Source organism: Zeus faber (genome assembly GCF_960531495.2).
Source record: "Zeus faber genome assembly, chromosome: 12".
Classification (NCBI taxonomy): domain Eukaryota; kingdom Metazoa; phylum Chordata; class Actinopteri; order Zeiformes; family Zeidae; genus Zeus; species Zeus faber.
Genome location: NC_137196.1, coordinates 26,826,371 through 26,848,106, shown reverse-complemented (window position 1 = coordinate 26,848,106; position 21,736 = coordinate 26,826,371). Strand labels below are relative to the sequence as shown.

Sequence of the window (21,736 nt, the reverse complement as noted above, 5' to 3'; positions counted from 1 at the left end):
ATGTAACCATCGTGAGGTAAAAGATAGTGAAACTCAATCTAAGAAATACGTGAAAAGATGTGAGTGGCCACTGTGTTTAATAACATATGAGGGAAACACGCTGCTGTGGGCCTCACTGTACTCTATACTGATTGTTGGTCTTTTCCTGCGTCCGCAGTCGTCCTGCAACCGCGTCCACTTCTCTTTGTTTATCTTCTACCGTAGCTGGCGGCGTCAGTGCGTGAGCTCAACTGGCGCTACGCACCGTCATGTGTTATTAAAGGTGGATGCTTGGCCCGTCGGCCTTTTGGCCGCTGTATACAGTGTGTTCGCGCGACGCTACCGTACGCTTTTGTTGTCGTTTTGCTGTGGTTTTGGGGTGATGACATTAGGTGTGTGTGCGTTCACTGTGCGTCGGCGGCGGTGGGCGATGGACCGCTCCTCAACCATTTGAGCTGTGAACTTTTGAGGTTTTTTTTTTTCTTCTCTCTCTTTCTACCTCTACAGGTGCAGTAAGAAAGTGGATTTCCATTGTGTTTGTGGGGCAAGGAGAAAGAGAGACAAATCTAATACTGCAGTCTTTCATGATGCTCACGCCGTATAGTTCCAACTATTTTGTTATTCGTGCTCCTAAAGCAGCTTTATATTTTTTAACACACACACACACACACACACACACGCACACAAAACAATTTCTGGTTATAATTTGGTAAGCGGCAGATGTCTCCAAGACAAAAGGAGCCAATAACTCAAAGGTGAACCTCCTCGTGTTGAATACTGTGCGATTAGAATATCTTCGTCGTGCACGTCACCTATTTAGTTCTGTTATAGCCATTCGTTTTAGATTTACTGGGTTAGGAACCCACAAAGATTTGAGCCCAGCACCGTTAAAGACAGCAATGTGATGTGTGTGAGTTTTCCTTCAATTATGCTCAACACGCAGTGTTGACATCGAAAGCTAAAACCTTTGAACGCCTTGATTTCCCCAAGAATCACAAATCTAAGCAGAATACATGCAGTATAAACCCAATGCGTTCAATTGCATTGGCCTACATTTTTTTGTCGATACCGAAAAATAAAACAAACAGTCAATCAATACAGTTTTAGGATCAATACAAAGTTACTATTTATTTCATATAGAGTACAAACGGAGTATAGTCACACTTTTACTGGTATGATATTCTGAGGGGCTATTTTGAGAGTTCTGGTTAATGGAAAACACCGTTTTATAGCAATTCATACATGAATACAGGAGAGGTTTCAAAGATGTTCATCTCTACAAAAACATTGGGAAGAGCAGAGTTTCCTTGTTGCTTTCTACATAACTATTTGCTGGACGCCGTGATACCACGGCGACTGGAAGCCGCAAGCTAGGTTCAAAACTAATTAACAACTCACTCGGAACTTAGAAACCAAAAGAAAAGAAAAAAAACATGCACCTCGGTCTCCTCTGCACATTTGCTGAGGACTGAGGCATTACAATAACCTTGTGTTTCTGCTCGGGCACGATCTACGCTTTTTCACAAAATGATCAACTTTAAATAGTTCATTAACAATCCAGTCAGTAAAAATGTCAAACATGGATCACATTAATTAAGAAAAACATTTATTTAGATTTGTAAATTCCGACCTATGTACTTAATAGTAGAAAAACTTTTGGAAAGCTAAAAAAAAAAAAAAGTACAGTACTGTATGATGCCTTTTAACTTTGTATTATATTTTTGATATGGTATATACGTAGTTAATTTACACTTGTGACTAGTTAATGATCTAGTAGATATGTTAGAGATCACAAAATATATTATTCTATACATGTTAGTCTTTACTGATAAGTAACCTCACATTCCTATTAGCTACAATCTCCAAGCATTACTTCAGAAAAATAAAGGATTTGTGCCAAGATCCATCCGGATGAAGGGTGGTGGGGGTTTCTGTGTTATTGAAAATGCAGTTTTTGAGAAAATTTGCCTTATGACACTAAAAACGCCTGAATGTATGTTGTTGAACACTGTATTCACGATTTGACCAAGATTTCCTCAGGAAATGCTCACAGGAAATTCAGTAGAATTTAAAAATATATTTGTATATCATGAAATAAAAAGACACTCTCACTCATGAACTAAATAATGAGCAGATTTAGAAAACGAATCAAACATTGACACTGAACATGTCTATGACGGGGCTTAATCCGTCTTTCAATACACTACTGACATTGCAGTTTATCCATGTATTTAGCCATTACAGCCAATAATTATGTTTTTTTATTACATGATGAATCATAATTCCACAAATATACTAAAATCAGTTCACAAAAGCCACCACTGTACCTCTGTTTTACACCTTGTTTAAGGTTAGGTGCAAAAAAAAGATTTATATGCCAAGTGAAAAAAAGATATATATTTTGAACTTTGGAACATCTATTGATAGAGAAGTATTCCTCTTAAACAAGAATAACTTTTTTTTTTTACCTACCTATTTGAACCTCGGTTGATGTTACTTGATGTTAACATCAAGACTTCAATGTCCATTTTGGTTTTCAGTGGAGTAGAAAAGAATAAAGACATCTTGGGGGAAAAAAAAACATACTACATCACGAAACACTGAATATCAGATATATAATTATATATCTATTTAAAATGTTGTGTTTCATTTAATTTGTTTTCTGCTGTTGTCACTTGGTCTCCCACAGTCTACGCGTTGTATCCGGCGAACAAAACTGCAGTTTCTTTCCCTCCTTCAGCTCATTGCATTCCAACTCCTCTTCCTCCTCCCTATGACCGCTTTTCTCTGCTCTTGTTCTCCTCCGCCTTTGGATCTCTGCAGGTGCACTCGTCCTCGCTGCAATCCGCCCCGAACTGGATGACCTGTCGGTGCACACGCATAGTTCAGGCGGTTTATTGCGAATAAAGCACAAAATTATGAAGATGAGGATTCTAAGAAATATCGAATCCAGCGGCTGCTCCCGTCTCGTTTCATGCGGCATGACCTTGCCTGGGTCACATGATGAAACCAGGCATCAAAACTGATGCAGTGGTGGTGGAAAGGTTTGAGCAGTTGGCCCCTGCAGCATTAGAAGGACAGCTAATAACTAATATTTCCCTCGCTTGTTGCACAAATGGACCATGACATAGTAGCGGTGGTTCACAAATGTTGTTGATCAATGCCAGACAGTCCACTGTTCCCTGGATGGCTGCTGAGATTTCAAGCTCTCAAAACAGGCAGTCTGGGCCGGACTCTCCGTTTAGGGAGAAACATCCCCCCACCCCGAGACCTGTCAATCTTTGCCCAACCCCCACAGACTCCCTGGTTTCACTTTGGTTTGAGCAGCACGGATGAACAATCCTACAAACGAGGTGCAAGATCCCTCCGCTGCGAAGGCTGAGAGGCTTCGTGGAGGAGGAGCGTACATGTTTGGCACGAGCTGTGATGGACACCACAGCCGTAGCCTGCAGTGTCTACTTGATGAAATGTTGGAGCTTAGGAGGAGGTGGATATACTGTCATGTGTATTTCAATGGGGAGACTGCCGGGTGAGATGGGTTTACTTTGTGCATCTACTCTTTAAACATAGCTATTTACCCCCTGTGTACACTCAACTACACCACGGCATCAACCTGACAGTAGGTGCTGCACTTCTGTTTTACATGACAAGCTATATTTATGAGGTGCGTTGTGTCCTAGAGTTGGCACGGTTTACAGAAAAGGCCCCATTTCATTTACCCTCATTGAGGAAGCTAAAGACACTTTCTACCAAGTTGATCTGCAGATATCAAAGGCCAGTGGTAAACAGGAAGCTAAAAAAACCTCATTGGCACATTGCTTTTGGGTACAGTGTTTCTCAGCAGAAAATCACAGACATACGTGTGAGGGAATAGAATTAAAATGTCGAAGATTTGGTGGGGGGGGTCGCTGAACATGCCGCTCAAGAGGCTTTCCCTCGCAGACTCGTTTTCCCCTCCACTGCAAATGGAGAGCCACTCGTCAAATCGCAAAAACAGAACAATTGAAAAATAAATTTGCTCAACACCGACCCGGCCTGACAGCGTATGATTGATTTTGACCCCCTTACAACTACGTTTCTGTTTGTGTAATGAAGGGTGAAGCGCCTGCTTTGCAGCAAAAAAAAAAAAAAAACAACCCAGAGTGAGGTCCAATTCGACTTGTGTCTATTACCTCGCCAGTTGTGTTTTTTTTTTTGTTTTGTTTTTTTTCTTGCGTGCGTGCGTGTGTTTTTCAAAGGGAATCCGTAACTCGTCCCGGGGGTGCGATAAAAGCGTATGATGTCAAGAAGTTCAACGTGGCCTTTGAGCGGCGAGAAAAACCTTGAGGATCTTAAGGGGGGGCCAGGGTGGGGGTGGGTGCCGCGGTGGAGGTGAGCGGATGAACACATGTTAGGAATCAACAGGGGGAGGCTGCCAGGTCTTGTCTAGGAAGCGAGCCATCACCACAGGTTGCAAAATAAACTCTGGTGCCCCTGCGAATCAGTCTGTTGCAACACTCGCTCCTGGAGGAGAGAGAGAGAGAGAGAGCGACCAGAGCAATAAAAGGAAGAGAGTGGGAGGTAGAGAGGGGAGGAAATAGATAGCTAGTGGGGCTGATGATATTCACAAAACCAATATCGTGATGTTCGATATAGTAAATTGCATTACTTTACTGTAAAAATATGTGATACTACGATCCCAGACGATATATTTGCACGATAGTCACAACATCAATATTATATTGATTGATGGATTCATATAATCGATAGATAGATAGATGGATAGAGTGTTCTGAAAGGTGTTTGCCGGTCCTGACTACTGATTTCACTCCGCTTTGGGGGAGCAAAACAGGCTTCATGGAGGCTGGAACAGATTTATTCAAGGAGGAGTAAATGCTGGGGAAAGCATAACTCCGGTAGAAATGCCAGTAGTCCCGTTAACACTGCAAGTGCTTGGCGATTAAGTGTTTCCTACGTCAAGTCTTCACTAATTCGACTGATTGATGCATTTGGAGGGAAGCTGGCTGTTTTTCTCTTTGAGGGAAAGACATGGCTGGCAGGCCAGCACCTCCAACTCATATTCACTTTTTTTATTGCAGAATTGATTCAAACAACTGAGCGCAAATAGATTGAGCATGCAAGCATAAAGGTGAATTTGCAAAATGTCAGCTACATGACAGCCAAGGTGACAACAGTTTTATTCCTGGTTTCTCCAGTTCCAGCAGTTAGCGTTCCGACTCAAAAAACATAGATGTAACTCAGCTCATAAAAGAAGGATAATCTCTTTCCATATAACTTGTCGGATCGCCTCCTCACATATATCCCTACTGACCTCCTGTCCTCTTTGATTTTTCCCCTTTAAAAAGGATATGAGTCACTCATGTCCCATTAAATGCCTCATTCAAGAGGTCGAGACACTGCAAGAATGTAATTTGAATGTCTGAGCTACTTCAGAGATGCTTGGTTTGGAGAGAAGCTGAAGCTGCCTCAGAAAGTCATTTTATCCGCTGGTTGAGACGCTAACGTCAGCCATCTTAGAAGGGAAATCCCTAGGGAAGTGTTCTACCCCAAAATCAATCAAAATCTTGTTCACAGCTATAAAAAGGCTAATGCTTTTGACCTGTGTGGATCCAGCCCCAAAGACCCCCAAAAAGGTAGGGTAGGTGAAGTGGTGATGCAGGCGGCCTGCACCATGACTCTCTCATTCCCTGTTTGTCGCCCTATGGTCTGGCCGGGTTCCAGGAGGGACGCCGACTCTTGGTGATTTAACTCGTCTCCTTGACAGTCACTCTGCCGTTTGAAATGTTGCTTTTTTACGACGGTCGGAACATACACCTACGGGTTCAAACCCTGTCACAGACTGGTTAGCGGCAGTCTGGCGGCCCATTTATTATGCCGGTCTGTTGCCACAGACCCAACTTGAGCTCCTTTTTTCATGGGCGGGCGGGGGCTACCGCTTGTTGCCCGTCACACGCGGCGGCCGATGAGAGTGACGGCCTCAGAGGGGGAGCGGAGTCTCCTCAGGCAGTTATCCGAGAAGTGACTGTTGAAAAATAACCTAAAAATAACCTTTCATTTGTGTCACAAACACATACCCCTGCAGAGGCAAAAGCTTGTATAAGTGTGTTTGTTGAGGGAGGATAACCAAAAGTATACGCAGGGGAGGAGTTTTCACGGAAGCGTTTGTTTGAAAGAAATGTTCTTTTGGTGCAGTTGCTCTGACCCGACGCTAACTTTTAGAAGTTGTCCGCAAGTGGGCAACCATCCAATAGCTTTTCGTGGCAAAGACTCACAAAATGGTTGCTTAATTTTGATCATTTTTAGTGGTATTGATCCTTTTCTAATTATAACCTATATTCCAATAATAACCCGATGAGGGGAAACATTCATTAACAGTAAATTCATTTTTGGTTATATTTAAGTTGTTGTTTTTTGTTTGTTTGTTTTTGACTGTCTAACTTGGGGTTTTTTTGGATAATGTACAATGTTGAACTATGTTAAAAAGTTTTGCATGGATACCTGATTACATTTTCACTTTTCAAACAGATGGAGGATGTATAACATGCCCATGTACAATTTTTCATGAGCCCACAATATAATGGTACTCTACCCCAACATGTTAATTGTTATAGAAACTGCCCACAGCTCGGAATTCAAGTGTGAGGGATCTTTACTTAACTTATGTGAGAACTCTTTCCACTGATGGTTTTGGAATTAGTTTCAAAGAAATTGCCACTAACCAACAGTCAGCTTGGTTTTTCAGTATAATGATGACAATAAATACCATTTATATTATAATTTATATATTTAATATTTAAATATTGTGAAATTAATTCTGGGATTAATTATGCAAAAACTTTTCAATAATACACCTTTATTGGCCAGATTTTGCTGAAGGGTATGCTTTTTTTAAATTTCTTAACCTTGTTCACCATGTTTCTTGTCCATTTTAACCTTGTTTACAATTGGGGCTTGTAAAGCTATTTATTTTTCTAAATTCCGTGCACTATTTCTGTCTGGATTTGGTTTTAATTTACTTATTTATATCGCTTTTTATAGCCTATGCACATTTCCTTGACCTGTCTTGATAAAATAGTTGAATAAAAAGAAAATACTCTATTGTATATGACATTATTTATAGTTGTGCTTTGTAATGTAGGTGTAAAGTTTGGACTTTTTTCAAATAGTCTCTAAAATACTTAAAGCTAAGGAAATGACTAGTGGTGCATTGAAAGAGTATATTTTGGGTCACAAAATCGGGTGCCACAGGGTGCCATGTTTGCTAGGGTCGGCTCTGCAGGTCAACCAGACGCCACAATATTGAAATCCAGTTGCCCGGGGCAACTGTTATTGTCGTGTTGAAACAAAGGGTATTAGTGGCCTTTCACTAGCAGGCTAACAAGACATTTATTATTACAATACATGTTTTGTGTTAATGTTGTATCAGTAAGATATTTGGAAGAAACAAATATAAACATATAAAGAACATGTTCCAACATGTTCCCAAAAACAATTTGGTAGTTTGCATCTTTGCTAAAAAGGTCCAAAAACAGGTTGCTCTGGAAAAAAAGCTACAGAGGGATTATTTCCTCGGTATGCAAATTTATCTTGGACAACTTTAAATGGGGACAAATTCAAGGGAAAAAACATGACCAGATGCTGGATACTTACCACAGCAAATCTGTGTTTAGTTGGTCTTGGTTTTAAAAGGGGGGATGGGAGGGTGTAATATCAGAGGTGAGAAAGTGTACAGGGGTGCACGCGATGAAAAGCTGTTTATTTATCCATTGAGTGGAAAGGGTGGCAGGCACAAGCCTCCTCTGTTGTTTTTAAAGTGCGGACCAGGCAGACCGAGCAAGCTCGGCCGCGAGCAGAGGAGATCGGAAAGTAGCGGGGTTCTGGGTTTGTTTGTTTAGCAAAGTTCTCCCGCACAGCGGCGGAGGCCTCTCGCCAAAGAGAGGGATTTTCTACTACTGTAAACAGGATGAGGAAGAGTCTGGGTTTCAAGCTACCGTTCGCTCCATCTGGACAGCGTGTTTGAGCGCAGAGGCAGCAGTGTCGCTCTGACCAGGTCACCTTTTTGAGTATATAAGGAAGACCTCATTTAGAATTTCTACCGATAATGTGTTACTTAACATACTTAGTTTATATGTTGACTGTATCCATTTTTGTGTTGGTCATACTATACAATGATTTATTGCTTGTATTTTGTGGATAATACAGAAGATTAAGAACTTAAAAAAAAAATTACATTCTAAATCGCAATCGCAAAATCATTCAGCCCTATTCTGAATCCATTGTGTTCCCGACGCCTGTTTCAGTGTGTGTAGCCATCCTCCAAGAGTAAAAAAGGTTTCTTTGATTCATTTCTTGTACTGCACCGTAACTTTTATGCGTTCTATCTTGAATTTATCTTCCCTCATATTAGATCTAAAAAACACATTTTATTGGTTTTGTTTGGAGAAACGCACAGCAGATTGGATGGAGCACATGGCCATATAAAGAAATTTGTGATGAGCTGACATCAGCTCATCACAAGGTGAGGTTTTTTCTACTCTTTGCACGCAGAGAGTAGAAAAAACCTTTGACAACAGAGCGTTCCGCGCGGTCAGATATCTCAGCATTTTGTTCACAGCCAATACTTTGTCATTAGTTTACCTCATTATTTAACGCTTTGGCCACGTCCAATATGAACATCCAAAATTGTAATGAATAAATAAATATATTTATATATATATATATATATATACAGAAAATATGACAGAATAAATGACATAAATATGACAGAAAATAAGAAAAAGCATAATTGGTCCCCTTTAAGTAGAGGAAAAAACATCTGTAGAAAAAGTAAGCAGACATGAAAAGGAAGGCTAAAGGGAACACAAGAAAAGGTTTGTTCGTCTAACGTACCTTTCTAGTGGAAAGTGTTGACGGGCAGCAGTCTCCTCCATCATACTGGCAGTAGGCCCTGTTGTTGATGGTGTCACACCAGCCATCCCCACCAAATGGCTACAACCAAATACAGCACAACACCTGGTGTTAATCATCAGAATTATACAGGAGAGACCAGCATCAATTCTGTACAATAAAATATGTTCAATAAATCAAACACTACTACTACTCGGTGGGCCTTACAAGTAGGAGCACAATACAAATACTTGTATCGTGAATACCAGGCAGAAACGGGCCGTCAGGATCATCTACAGTATATCCCCAATACAAAAATCTCATACATGTTGGCTATTGCTGAAATGTGTCATGTAATGTCATTTTTATTTTATTTTATTTTTTATTTTATTTTTTACCACATATAAGCATCCTAGATGTAATGGGCAAGTATCCACTGTTCAGTAAAAGAAGTGCCTCTGATCCATTGGGTCCATCATCTGCTCACACTTCTAAGTCAATTTACTCATATTTTGCCAGGTCATTCCTTTGAAAAAAACCCTCCCGTTGAGAGGGTGAAATTCCAACAGGCTCTGATGCGCATAAATTACAGTTACGTTAAAAATATCTGCAATACATCATAATGTGCTTTTGACTTAAGCTTTAGCAAAGCAAAATGAGAGGTAATGATGCCAGAGGCAGATCTTTCAAAAAGCTTCCCCTGAGAATTACCTTCCCTCTGCTGACTGGCCAGAATTGGCCTGAAGGTGAAACTTTTTTAGTTTTTTATCACCACTGTATCTTCTGTAATGCTCTCCCTGAATCATTGTATTTCATCAAACTTAAATCTGTAGCCTTTGTTAAAGTGCCACGTTGGGAAAGCAAGGGAAGGCACCTCTGAGTCCAAGGACAAAGGTTGAGTCTTCTAATTACTTTGCTTTTTGTGTGAGGAAAAAATATAAAAATGCTTTCACATGCCTTTCCAACCTGTAGAGGTTATTTACCCTTTGTAACAGACTGTCTCCTAAATCCTGACCCTACACATTAATGCTAAATTTTTTGCGTTCATGGTAACCGTTGCCATGTCAATGGATGTCCGAATGCCGAGTGAGCCAAACTGAGTGAGAGCAACTTGTCGAATAAGCCTTGATGAATTGAACACCGGCTATATAAAAAAATCATAATATTCAGTTGGTGTTTTGTGTAAAACTATACCGCCACTTTTATTGATGAACTATTGTAATACTTTCTTCGTTACAAAATGTATAAACAGCTGGCTCATGATAACGCCGTACCACCTTAACAAGAAGTGGAAAACCATTCAGCACACAGTGGGATGGAGTTAAAAATGATAAATGTCCCACAATCCCTGTGATGTCATGTACTGCAATGACACATGAAATTTAACTTGAAAAAAAGCAGAACCCGATTGGCTCATGACAATATAGCTACCAAATTAAACATGACTCTCTCAAGCGCTGGGGAAACATGATTTGCTGAGAAAAACTCCCAGAATGCAATTTTATGGCAGTAAGATATGACCAGCATGCAATTACGAGGCAGTGAATCTGATCCGTCTAATAGGGATTTGATTTGATGTGGTTTTTTTTTTATGGGTCAGTGGGTCCAACACATGACGCCCAAGTTAATTTGACCTGAATGTCTGCGAGGTTGGCTGACTACTTGATGTTCAACATCTTGCGATGTCTCCGTTCCAACTGCTCTGACGATCAGGAACACACAGATACAAAGAGTGTGAAGTCCAATGTGAGTTGGCCCAGTATCCATCTCACTCGATGGTTGCTTGCTCAATTGTACAATAACCTTCGTGAAGTAATTCCAATTTCAAATCTGCCTAAAAAAAAGGGGGGGGGGGGAGATGCACACAGCTGAAGCACAATGGTGCCTTAATGGGCTGAAGGTGTTTTTGCCGGTGGGAGGCGTGTCCTTGTGCTCTGTTTCACGTGTGGGGCGATTGTGTTTTTCCTTTGATAAATATTTTCCCGAATCTGGGGGAGAGGGGAGGGTGTGATAGGTTGAATTCACAGACAGTGGGTTCCCGCACTGTGGACAGTGCCAGACTTTACTGAGTGAAAATGGCAACGTGATGAGGTATTGGCGAGCATTGCGTGACAAGACTGGACCTGGACTAAATGTGTATGGCTTAGCAAACCCTATTATCTGTCCTCCTCATTTATTGCATTTTTACTATGTTTTATTCATAACGGCAGGGCTGGACGGATTGTTGGTGTGTTTCAAAGCGGTATGTTTCAGCTGGTATTCTTCTGTTAAAACAGGTTTATATCCTTGAAATTGAATTAATCTGTCAGGCATTTGCCACAGTATTTTGCTGGACTTACTGCCTTCATGCTATACAATAACTTTTAAACAGAAGAAAAATTGGGAGGCAACATTTAACTGTTCAAACTGCATACTTGCATACATACAGCACTTTTTGTACCCTCTCTCTAAAATTCTCATCTCAATTCTCATCTCTCAATCCAACCTCAAAAACCCCTTTTGTACTCAATAGGTTTCATCTCTTAGTATAAACGTTTTTTCTTTAATAAAAACTGATATATTTCATTGTAGCTCCCGTGTCATGAGAATATTATTGCTTTCATCTTCTCAGTCCCAGATAGGCTGTATTTATGTCTTCTAATATGGCATATATTGTGTTGATATACAGTTGCCATAATTTGAAACAGGATTCATATCCAATAGCTGTAAACTGCTTTTACTCCCTCATTAATCTAGCCAGGATGTGTACATGAACACCGCTCTACTCTTCTCATACACACACACACACACACACACACACACACAAATATTTGATCTCGCCGTCATCCATACGTCTTTCCTATTTATTTTGCGTGTCTTGATTCTCCAGCATTCTATAATTTTCCTTTAGGAAACCGCTGTACTAATACATTGCCTGTTGCGGTTGTAGTTATATATCAACTTAATGTTTTTCAGTATATCTCCGTGGAGAGCATATCACCACCCGGCCTGGATTAGGGGTTGTATTCTCTGTGAAGACTGTAGATAAATACTGCCAAAAAAAGTGAGATACTGCCTTAAGCTCCCAGTTCCTATCAAGGATGGCTACAGGCCCTGTGAACTTTCAAAATCACAAATTTTCTAAGTAATCTTGTTGAGTGGCCTGGCAGTCTTTGCCAAGCATGAATTCTCTGTAACCCCGACCATTGGCTAAGCCCAAACAGACCTATTTAAGCTATTTGCCTCGAGATGAATTATTTGCTTGGTGGACAAGCCTGTTATTTTTCCGACAATTCAGTTTCTTCTATTGTTTTTTTTTTTTTTTTTTTAGGGTTGTCCCCCCCCCCCCCCACTTTTTAAAATAAAAACTTGCAACTCATCAGTCTCTCAAAGGCTGGGGCCCCGCGACCTCCTAGAGGAGTCGTAACAAATGTTTTTCTCAAGGAATTATACCAGCTCCAATGCACAAAACCCTGTGTCAGAATAATGGAAATCCTTCTATTTTTATGCGTAATTTCTTCAGACATAATTTCATAGTGTTCAAGCTCAGAGGCAACAGGTGCGCTCACAGACACGCCAGCAAATAAGACTTTGCATGGATGTGTTAAAAAGGAGTACTTTACTGAGGCCTGCTGTGAGTACATTTAAATCCAGATGATGTCCCAAGAATCCAAACATGCGATGTGTGGCCGCTTGCGTGTCCAGAGGAAATAATACTTCTCTCATTGGTAACTTTGCTTTGTAGCTCTTTTGTTATCGTCTTAATATTTTGTGAAGCAACTGTGATGTACAATAGCAGCAGCTCATGCAATCAGAGGCTGTCGGTTCGATCATTTGGCGTCATTGACAAAAAGTGTTGAGGTGTCCTCAATCAAAAGATCGAACCGCTAACTGCAACCCTGACATTGCCGTCATGGAGAGGGCCCTACCTTTAAACCTCTTTGAGTGGCTAAAAAAACATTATGTAATAGCAGTCCAGTTAACACTTTATTCATATATACTGTATATGTATAAACTATACCTTGTCTCTCCACAAGGGTCAGCCATGCTGCCTCGTGCCTGTAGAAGCTTTGACAGTGCCCAAACTGATTAGCGTGGGCCAAGTTCAAATAAATACATTCCTCACGGTTTCACCAAAAGGCCAGGGACTAAATAACGCATGTTCTGAGTCAATACTTTGATTGGCTTTATTGTGATACACTGTGATCTGTCCTCCACCAGTGTTACTTCACAGAAGCACCCGGGCAGAGCAGAAAGTATGTGAGTGGGAGAAGAAAATATCAGTGGAATTTCCTTCCAGGTATCGCTCTTCTCAGGACAGGACTGAAGGAGAGGATACAAACATACAGGAAAAACAGCCTTTTTTTTGGGGCACTGTTACGCCAGGTCTGACGTTAACACAGACGTTAACCGAAATTAGGTGGTGAGAGAAAGAGGGAGCTATCGCATCTGGAGGAGATCTGGCATGGAAGGTCTGCAGTGCATGTGGTCTGCTATAATTTACACCGTTGTCATGGAAGAGCGGATTATAAGCAACTGTTTTGCCTAGCAACTTTCACGGGAAGGTGGAATGGGAAAATGTAGCGCTGGCAGGTACCAGGGATAGTTTAATACCATGAGACATCAACAGCTTATGTGTTCCACCGGTAATTCCAGCCTTCCAACGCCAAATAGAAATGTACAGGGTTTATGATTACGAATTATGTACTGTACCCATTAAAATATTATCAAGCAAAGACAGCCAATGAGCTGGTGATCAAACTGATGGCAGTTGGAAAGCACAATGAAGAAAAGTGGTCATGGTACTGTAGATAAATGAAAGACCAAAGAATAGGACGATCGACCCTTGGTTTCTGAGCGAAGAGGAGTTGAGAGACTGACTCTAACCTAGAATTGCCTTTGGGATCTGAGACATGAAGCTAAGGATCATTTAATCATTATGTTGGTGATACCTCTTTTTTATATTCTGTGTTCTTTCCTCGGATAGAGGACTGGGTGATATGGAGGTATTTAGACTATGATCCAATAATCAGAGAGCATTTCCACTCCCCCCCCGTTTGCTCTTGTTCCTTTTAGAGGACCACTTACAGATTTGATTTGTGGGTAGTATTTTATCTAGTGCAAGATGCAATATCTTCCTGTTCTTATAGGCTGCCGATTATTGAGCTTTGATATGGTTCTTATTCCATATTTCAAGGAACCGACCCCTCGTCGAGTCATGTTTGCGATTGTTTTCAGAGTGCAACTGTTATATCAGCAATGTGTGGTGTGGTGGCTCAGTGTTTAGCACTGTCACCCCACAGGGGGTTCTGGGTTGGAACCCGACCGGAGCCATTCTGTGCGGAATTTGCATGCTCTCCCCATGTTCATGTGGGTTTCCTCTGGGTGCTCTGCTTTCCTACCACGCTAAAAGACATGTATGCCCTGTACACACTCCTGCTGATACCCTTGACAAAGGCACTTGACCCTATATCGGGAGTTGGTCCCTGGGCGCCCTGCTGTGGCTGCCACCTACCCCCAAACAGTTAGGATGGGTGATTGATTCTTCTCCTAAGGCTTCCATTCTGTTACCAAAATGGTAAGGGAATGCAATGACAAGGGGGTGCTTTGTATTCACAATTATGTCGTTAAGCACACCACAAAACGGATTTGAAGCAAACTGCTTTCAGACCACCTAGTGAGATGTCCTCACTTTGGTTTGCTCTTTGGGGGTATGAGTTTACTTGGAGCATTCACACATGGCACACATTTCGGCTGAATTCAATCCACTTAAATTGGCTGAAATGAGTCAAGGATGAACGTCCTTATTGAAGATTCTGCGTTTACAGTCTAGGTTCCATTTTGGTGTCATGTCTGTCTTGGCTCACATATATTAGACTGCATCCAATCGACATTGAAAGTGACACGCGTGCATTGTCAGCCCTTCTCTTTTAGTGACTTGCAGCCTCATTTGTCTAAGCGAAATTTCAGTTCAGTTAGTTAAAAAAACGATCAGCAGGATTCCTTTCATGGCTCCAGAAATCAGATGTGTTCTCGGAGATGAAACTGGCAAAGGGTTGAAGCTTTTCCCTGTGTAAACTTGACAGGCCTAGTTCATGGAAATAGCAGATGTTATTTAGATGCTGTGTATTTTGGGTATTTTGTGTCACACCCCTTAACAGTAAGAAACAGAAATGTCGGTGCACTAGCTTTTCGGAGGTTCCATATTTTCTTGGGCTTGGCCAGATTGTCATACGCAGGAAATGTAATTCTGTTCACACTTTTAATGTTGAGGCCCGTTATTATGAATGCATGCTGATCACCCAAGTGCCAGTTACTCTTTCTTATACATTTCTTGTTTCAGCCCATCATCTGGCTATTAATTTATTCCCTTTTATCAGATAATCCATTAGACCTGGCAGGCTTAATGACATTTGGCAAGGCCGGCATCTCAGGAAAGAGAATTCTTTGGATATGTTTGAAAAGGATTCTTGCGGGGCTTCAGATTTGAGAATAAGTGTTTGTACCTTCTTTATTTTATTATCATGAAATATGAAGCACATTGTGCATTAACTCTGGTATCTGACTGGTGATGACAACAGGGTACAGCATGTTTGGCTATGTGCTTTGATATTGTTGGAGACTGTCCGGAAAGGCAATAAATATGTGGCGGTTTGCCCAGAAATGGTGTAATGAATTAATTATTTTTTCGACCCTATCTCAGCAGAGTCTATAAAAATGCTTTTGATAACGCATGAAAAAATCCAAACCAAGCTCCTGTTGGCACACACACTCTCACACAGACTCAGTGGTGTAAGTACCGATAGTGCAGCCGGTGTAGCTGCACTGGGGCCCAGTGGCTGTTAGGGGCCCATCACATCGGCGTGCCAGCGATTGGGCCCACCATCTGCGCGTGCCCTGTTCCTTCAAATAAAAAAAAACCTATTTTTTTATTTAGATGTCGGCTATTTTATTTCACTCCCTCCTTCCTTATTGAACAAACCAAAATAATTGCCCTGCCTAATGGGACACACTCTCAGACACTCTCTTACCCAGCAGGATTCTCCCCCCTCACGCACACACACATCCACCGGCTATTATTATACTAGTATATTTGCACCGGGCCGATCGCCATCATGTTACGCCACTGCACATACAAACTTGTCCAACAACTGAACTCTGATCAATGACAAAAATCCTGAGTAGTGTGTCATTAACAGTGCACTTTATCAGCCAGTGTAGTCTGGAATCTGGAAAACTGTATTTCTAGTGTGTCTCGTGGAACTGCCACACTGAGGACCAGGCCCTCTTGTAAAAACACACTAAACAGCATGAAACCACTCACTCAAGGTCAGAAGTGTTTTCTTGTGGTGCAGTTATATGTATTGTTAAGATTTTAAACCAGATTATTATTATTATTAATAACAATAATAACAAATATAGCCACAGGCAGCAATATACAGGATCCAGTTGAGTTGTGTTGGGTAAGTTTTACAGTTTCCTTGGTTCTTTGAAACGCAGCACGATTTGCCGCATTTATGGTGAACGACGCATCGATCATCTCCTGGGGTCTACACCGTGCAACCCTCCTGTCTTTAAAACAACTGTCCATGTATGAACGGATGGACGTTCGGGGCCACAACCTGCACATATACATCAAATTGGATGATGATGTCACAAAGCGTCTTATTCCACAAACTCATCTCGCTCAACCACCCGAATGGAAGTTTTTGAACCGTGGCGTATCTGCGATTCACGAACGTTCGACTGCTTCCGGTCAAATTTTAATGGTTTTTCACAAATTCCTGCTCCGAATGTAGATCGATTTGGATGAAACTTTAACCACAAGATGCCTGAGGGGCCCAGTTCTAACGAGATCTCAACCGTATATCCAGTTCAAGAGGTTGTTGTGTTCCAGACAACTTTAGCCCGAAAAATGCCAAAGAGAATAATAATAATAAAAATCAGAACAAAAACAGCCCACAGGGTTGGACCCCTAATAATAAAATTAATAATAATAATAATAATAATAATAATAAATATAGCTTCAGGCAGCAATACACAAGGTCCAGTTTAGCCGTTTTAGATACGTATTACAGTTTTCTGGGTTCTGTGAAATGCAGCACAAGTTACAAAAGTTCCAAACACTGTGGAGTTATGTCTGGACCAATGAATGTGCACTGACTTCAAACCATGTTGCTGATGTCGTTCAATTTAATATCCCTGAAGAACGGCATTTTAAGAATTACAATAGTTCCTGGACGAAGCAGTGCGGACACAAAACAAAAGGTCTGGTCCTCCAATGGTTCTCAGAACCTGCTGCTGTGCTAAAGCGTCCTTATTGAACGATTATAGTTATCCGGGGCTTTGTAAGACGCAGCATGAGTTACAGTTTTACGAGTTTCCTTTAAACGCAACCCCGGCTCAAGCTGTCTGTCTCGAGCTGCTTTCACACAATGTCCGGATAATCGGGTCCGGCCATTATCCAGAGGTGCCCTCGCACACTTGTAGCACACAACCGGAGATTCTCCATGTCAGACGCGTTTGCGCTTGCCCGAAAATACTCAGTTTGGTTTAGGCGAGGGGCGGAGCCTGGGTGGAGCGTGCAGGAGGCAGGAAGTGACGCCATGACGCAAAGTGTTGCGAAGTTTTACAGCACAGCCAAGACGGCTGACGGGGCGAACGACATATCAGTAATTGTGACCTTTTTTTGGTGTGTTTGAATGTAACCGCAATATTAACAAAAGAGTGGAAAGGAATATAAAGGAGAGCAGAAAGGAGTACAAAGCAGCTAGGCTCCGTGCACCAAGATCCGCACAAAGGTAAATGACCCTTCTTCACCCTCGGTGTAGTACTCACGCGTGGCTGAAGGGAATTGACTAAATAGAGACGAAGCTTGCACTTATATAACTTTTGGATGATGATGTCACAAAGCGGCCCACTCTTGAAACAAATTCCGACAGTTTTTCACTCATCTCTGCTCCAACTGTAGATGGGTATTGATCAGACTGGAGTGACCAGACATCTGAAACATCCTGGTTCTAAACCGCAACCATGTCTCTGCGTACTGTGGTTGTCGTGTTTCAGATACTTATTACCCGAAAAACACCAAGATTAAAAATATTTAAAAAAGTCTGAGCAATGAGAACCTTCACTTGTGTATCAAATTGACTCAGTACTTTCTTACTCTTACTCAAGCTGATATTTGGAGTACTGCTAGTATTTAACATGAGTTAAAGTTCTTTCAAAGTACCAATATTAACTTCAGTACGATTGTTGACCAGTTACCTCACATGACTGGATGCAGTGTATGTCCTTGGGGTCAGGATGCCACCTCATCATCCCTGTGCACACGATACTCTGAAGTTGACACAGAAAACCGTCTGTTAGCTGTCAGTCGCAGTTTAATCAATAACCAGAGTATAACAGACTAAACAAACAGCGAGCAAGAAACAAAACACAAACAATATTTACATGCAAATTAAAAGCTTAGACCACCTTGTGTCACTGACGTTTTACAGGATTTGGCAATGTGATACAATCAAATAAAAAATAAAAATAAAAGTAGTATTAAAAGTCATTTCAATTTACAACCCAAGTGTATCGAGGTAACCGTTGTACAATGAGTGGTGAGACAGATTGTAAATTGAAATCAATATTTTTTGTATTCGGCCTACTTTGTCATTTAGTAGGTTGGCATATAAATTAACCAGGCATATAAAATGGTTTGTATTCCGTCAGATGATGCAACATTAAGTATTAGGGCGGCTGTTCCTCAGATATTTTATTTATGCAACCCCAAAATCGGACTCTCCATTGACCTTGAGCTGACAAAGATGGCAGGCGTAAAGGTTCCCTCCCCTGTGCTCTCCTCTCCTCTGCCTGAGCCGATGAAGGAGAACAGCTTTCAGTAGCATTATTTTTTTTTTGTGTGCAATTTCTATTGATTTTCAGTTATAACCCACATACATTTGTTTGCAGCACATACTAGGAATGAAAGTGTGTACAAGCATAGGACAGCTGCATTGTTGAAATGATTTCAATTTTAATGAAAAAAAAAAGAAACGAAAACCCTACCCATCCTCCCACCCAACGCACCCTGTGACTCCAACTCCTTCCTCTCAGTCCCAACCACCCCCTGATTGTCCCATGAAGTCTAGATCTTCACAAGGATTGATTGTGCATTGAGGTGTTTGTTCATCCGAGAATTGCAGGAGTACATCTTATATAGTACAATGTGTAGAAAAGAAAAAAAAAAAAGTGCAGGGGTCTCCACTGCCTCACTCTTACAGTCTTCCTTATTTAATGGGATCTGGACCCCCTTAGATCTTGGTAAAGTTTTTGCAAAGAGCCTTTAAAGCAGGTTTCTCAAACTGAAATGACCTGGGGGCCACTGGCCAGGTTGTCTTGTCCTGGGGGGGCCATGTTGAACAAGGGAAAAATATACAGTCCGGTGTTTTTTTTTTTCCTTTTTATAGTTAAGGCATAATAATATGTATGTCATCATAAAAATAAAAATAAATCATATTATATTTTATTCTGTTTTATATTCTGAAAACATTAGGTAAGATTGCTTGGATTAATTAAGGATAGTGATATAAAAATTTGCAATGTATTATAAACATGTAACAGGCCGCATTAAATTGTCTCACAGGCCGCATGGGGGCCCCCGGGCCGGTGGTTTGAGACCCCTGCTTCAAGGGTGTATCTGATTTTCTCCAGTTACAGAAACTGCATGTCTCCAATCCATCTCGTAAAGTTAGGAGGCGCTTGTTCCTTCCAGGAGAGAAGAATGAGACGTCTGGCAATCAAGGAGGTAAATGCTATGATTACATAAGCTTTGCCTCCTGGGGTACAAGGGAACGAGTTTCAGGAGTAAATCCAAATAGGGTAGGGCACATATGGGGTTGGGAGTTATGTTTTTTTTTTTTGTTTTTTTTTTCAACATCCTAGTATAGGCCTTTAAAAAGCAATTTCCATAGCCTAGAAATGCCTAGAAACCGTAAGTGCCAAGGTTATGGCGCAACCCCTGGGTGCTCCGTCCAACTATTTGACCTACGCTCGGGGCTGATTTGGCGGGCTGGCTGACCACCCAAAAAGAACGACGAAACAGGAGAAGTGTTTACGACAGCATTAACGTAGAAGCGATTCAAATGATATGATGTTGGGAAACACTGACTGACCGCTCCAGTAAAACAGTGCAACATTCTCACCCGGACCCAATATGGGGCATTCATTGACGTTTGGGTCATTGTACTTGTGTGTGTTGTTTTAGGACTTGACTCGAGTCCTCCCGACATCCGAATGTGATTTGAAGTTAGGTAAAATCCATACGCACCATGCACTTCCTTGTCTTTATAACCAGCATAGAATTGGTTCTCACCCCCCCACTTAAGATTCAAATGGTTTTTGACCAGGAATATATAAAATGGGACTCAAGATTCTGTGAATATTAGAACGCACTCACCAAGGTCACATTTTTGGTTTGATATCCGGTAATGATTGAAAGATTGAAGCCTTTGTTGTTGATCTCATTGAAATCTCTCCTAAAAAGTCATGGTTTAATGGGAACCCGAAATTAAAACGAGACATTACTGCTCAAATGAAGCTTGTCCTTAACGTCCATGTTTGGTACAATTTCCAGGTGCAGCGTGATAATGATGAATAAAGAAGGGTGTCCAGCTGCGTGCTGGATTTGCCAGGCGTTATTAATAAAATGCTATTATTTGTTATTATTGTGTTATTATTATCATTGTAAGGGTTTCCCTGCGCACCCACTGGTGGTTTTTGAAGTTAGCATTACTACAATATGAATGATTGTGTATCGAGCCGATAAATATTAATTGAATGGTGTGTGCAGTAGATGCACTCTGCAAAGCGGATCCGCTTCTTTATTCATTATGGTGGTTCCTGTACAACAACAATAACAAGATGCTGCTTGTTAGCGGATCAGCTTTCACAAGCACCTTTGTGGCAGCTACAGAGTAGAACAACAACTGTTTTGCGAGAATGTCGCAGGCTTCCAAATGGTGGCAAGGCAGTATGCAGCCGCAGCCTTTCAAATAAGTCAAGCCAACTTGCACTTCAGTGTTTTTAGTGTTTATTTTACCTTGTCGGCCTTCAACTTGCTCAAATGAATAAAGCAGCTTAGAATTTGATACTGGTTTATGGGTCTACGCTTCTCCACAGCATTTGGTTTGGGTTTTTTTATTCTGTGTGTGTGTGTGTGTGTGTGTGTGCTGTACGTGTCCATCTGATTTAGAGAAGATTAAATGCGTTCATTGGCATTTTGGTCAGCCTGGGGGTTGGATTAAGGGATCAGAACAGAGCTTGTTGCTTACTTTTTCCCCCCCAAGGAGCTATGTTGAGAAATGATTTTTAAAAATATAGGGGCGTATAAAGAACTTTAGAGGCGACAAAACGAAAATTAGAAGACATTTACAAGCAAAATGATTTAATTGACTTGAATACAAAATGTACACTAGGTCTTCTCTTGTTTCTGTCTCTTGTTTCTCCAAACGATGTAATAATTATGTAATATTTAAACTGCTTTAAACTGTATCAACAGTACACACTGGATTAACACCTGGATAATGAAGTAGCTCTTCTTAGTTGTAAACGCCAAAAAAGAAAAGTCTGCTAAGGCCGTTTAGATGCTAAGGGAGGATATCACTGGTCCGGAAGCTTTTGTAAGCAGGTTGTCTGGCCCACTTTGAGCTCAGCCAGCGGTTCACAACATGGCTTGTACAACAATACTGCCTCCTTTTATTTAGCCACTCTTTTGAATCAAATAAACAGTTGAAAGCAGCTTTCAAACATTCAAATGTCACTTAAAGTGCAACCTTACAAAAGCCGATTTAATGCATTAAGATAATGACAACCTGCAAGTGCTGAAATGTCTGACTCCGCCGCC

The 21,736-nt window shown here is 41.2% G+C and overlaps 1 protein-coding gene across 1 annotated transcript in view; it reads right to left on the bottom strand.

Annotated features, from left to right (window-relative positions):
- Positions 1-2,750: 2,750 nt before the first annotated feature.
- pappa2 (pappalysin 2) overlaps positions 2,751-21,736 on the bottom strand; it is a gene marked incomplete at both ends in the record, with an annotated part of 77,215 nt that continues 58,229 nt past the window's right edge. The window contains 3 exons of the mRNA XM_080010500.1: positions 2,751-2,843; positions 8,869-8,967; positions 18,112-18,183. Of these exons, the coding sequence (XP_079866626.1) occupies positions 2,751-2,843; positions 8,869-8,967; positions 18,112-18,183 (264 nt within the window). The remainder of the gene's footprint in view (positions 2,844-8,868; positions 8,968-18,111; positions 18,184-21,736) is intronic.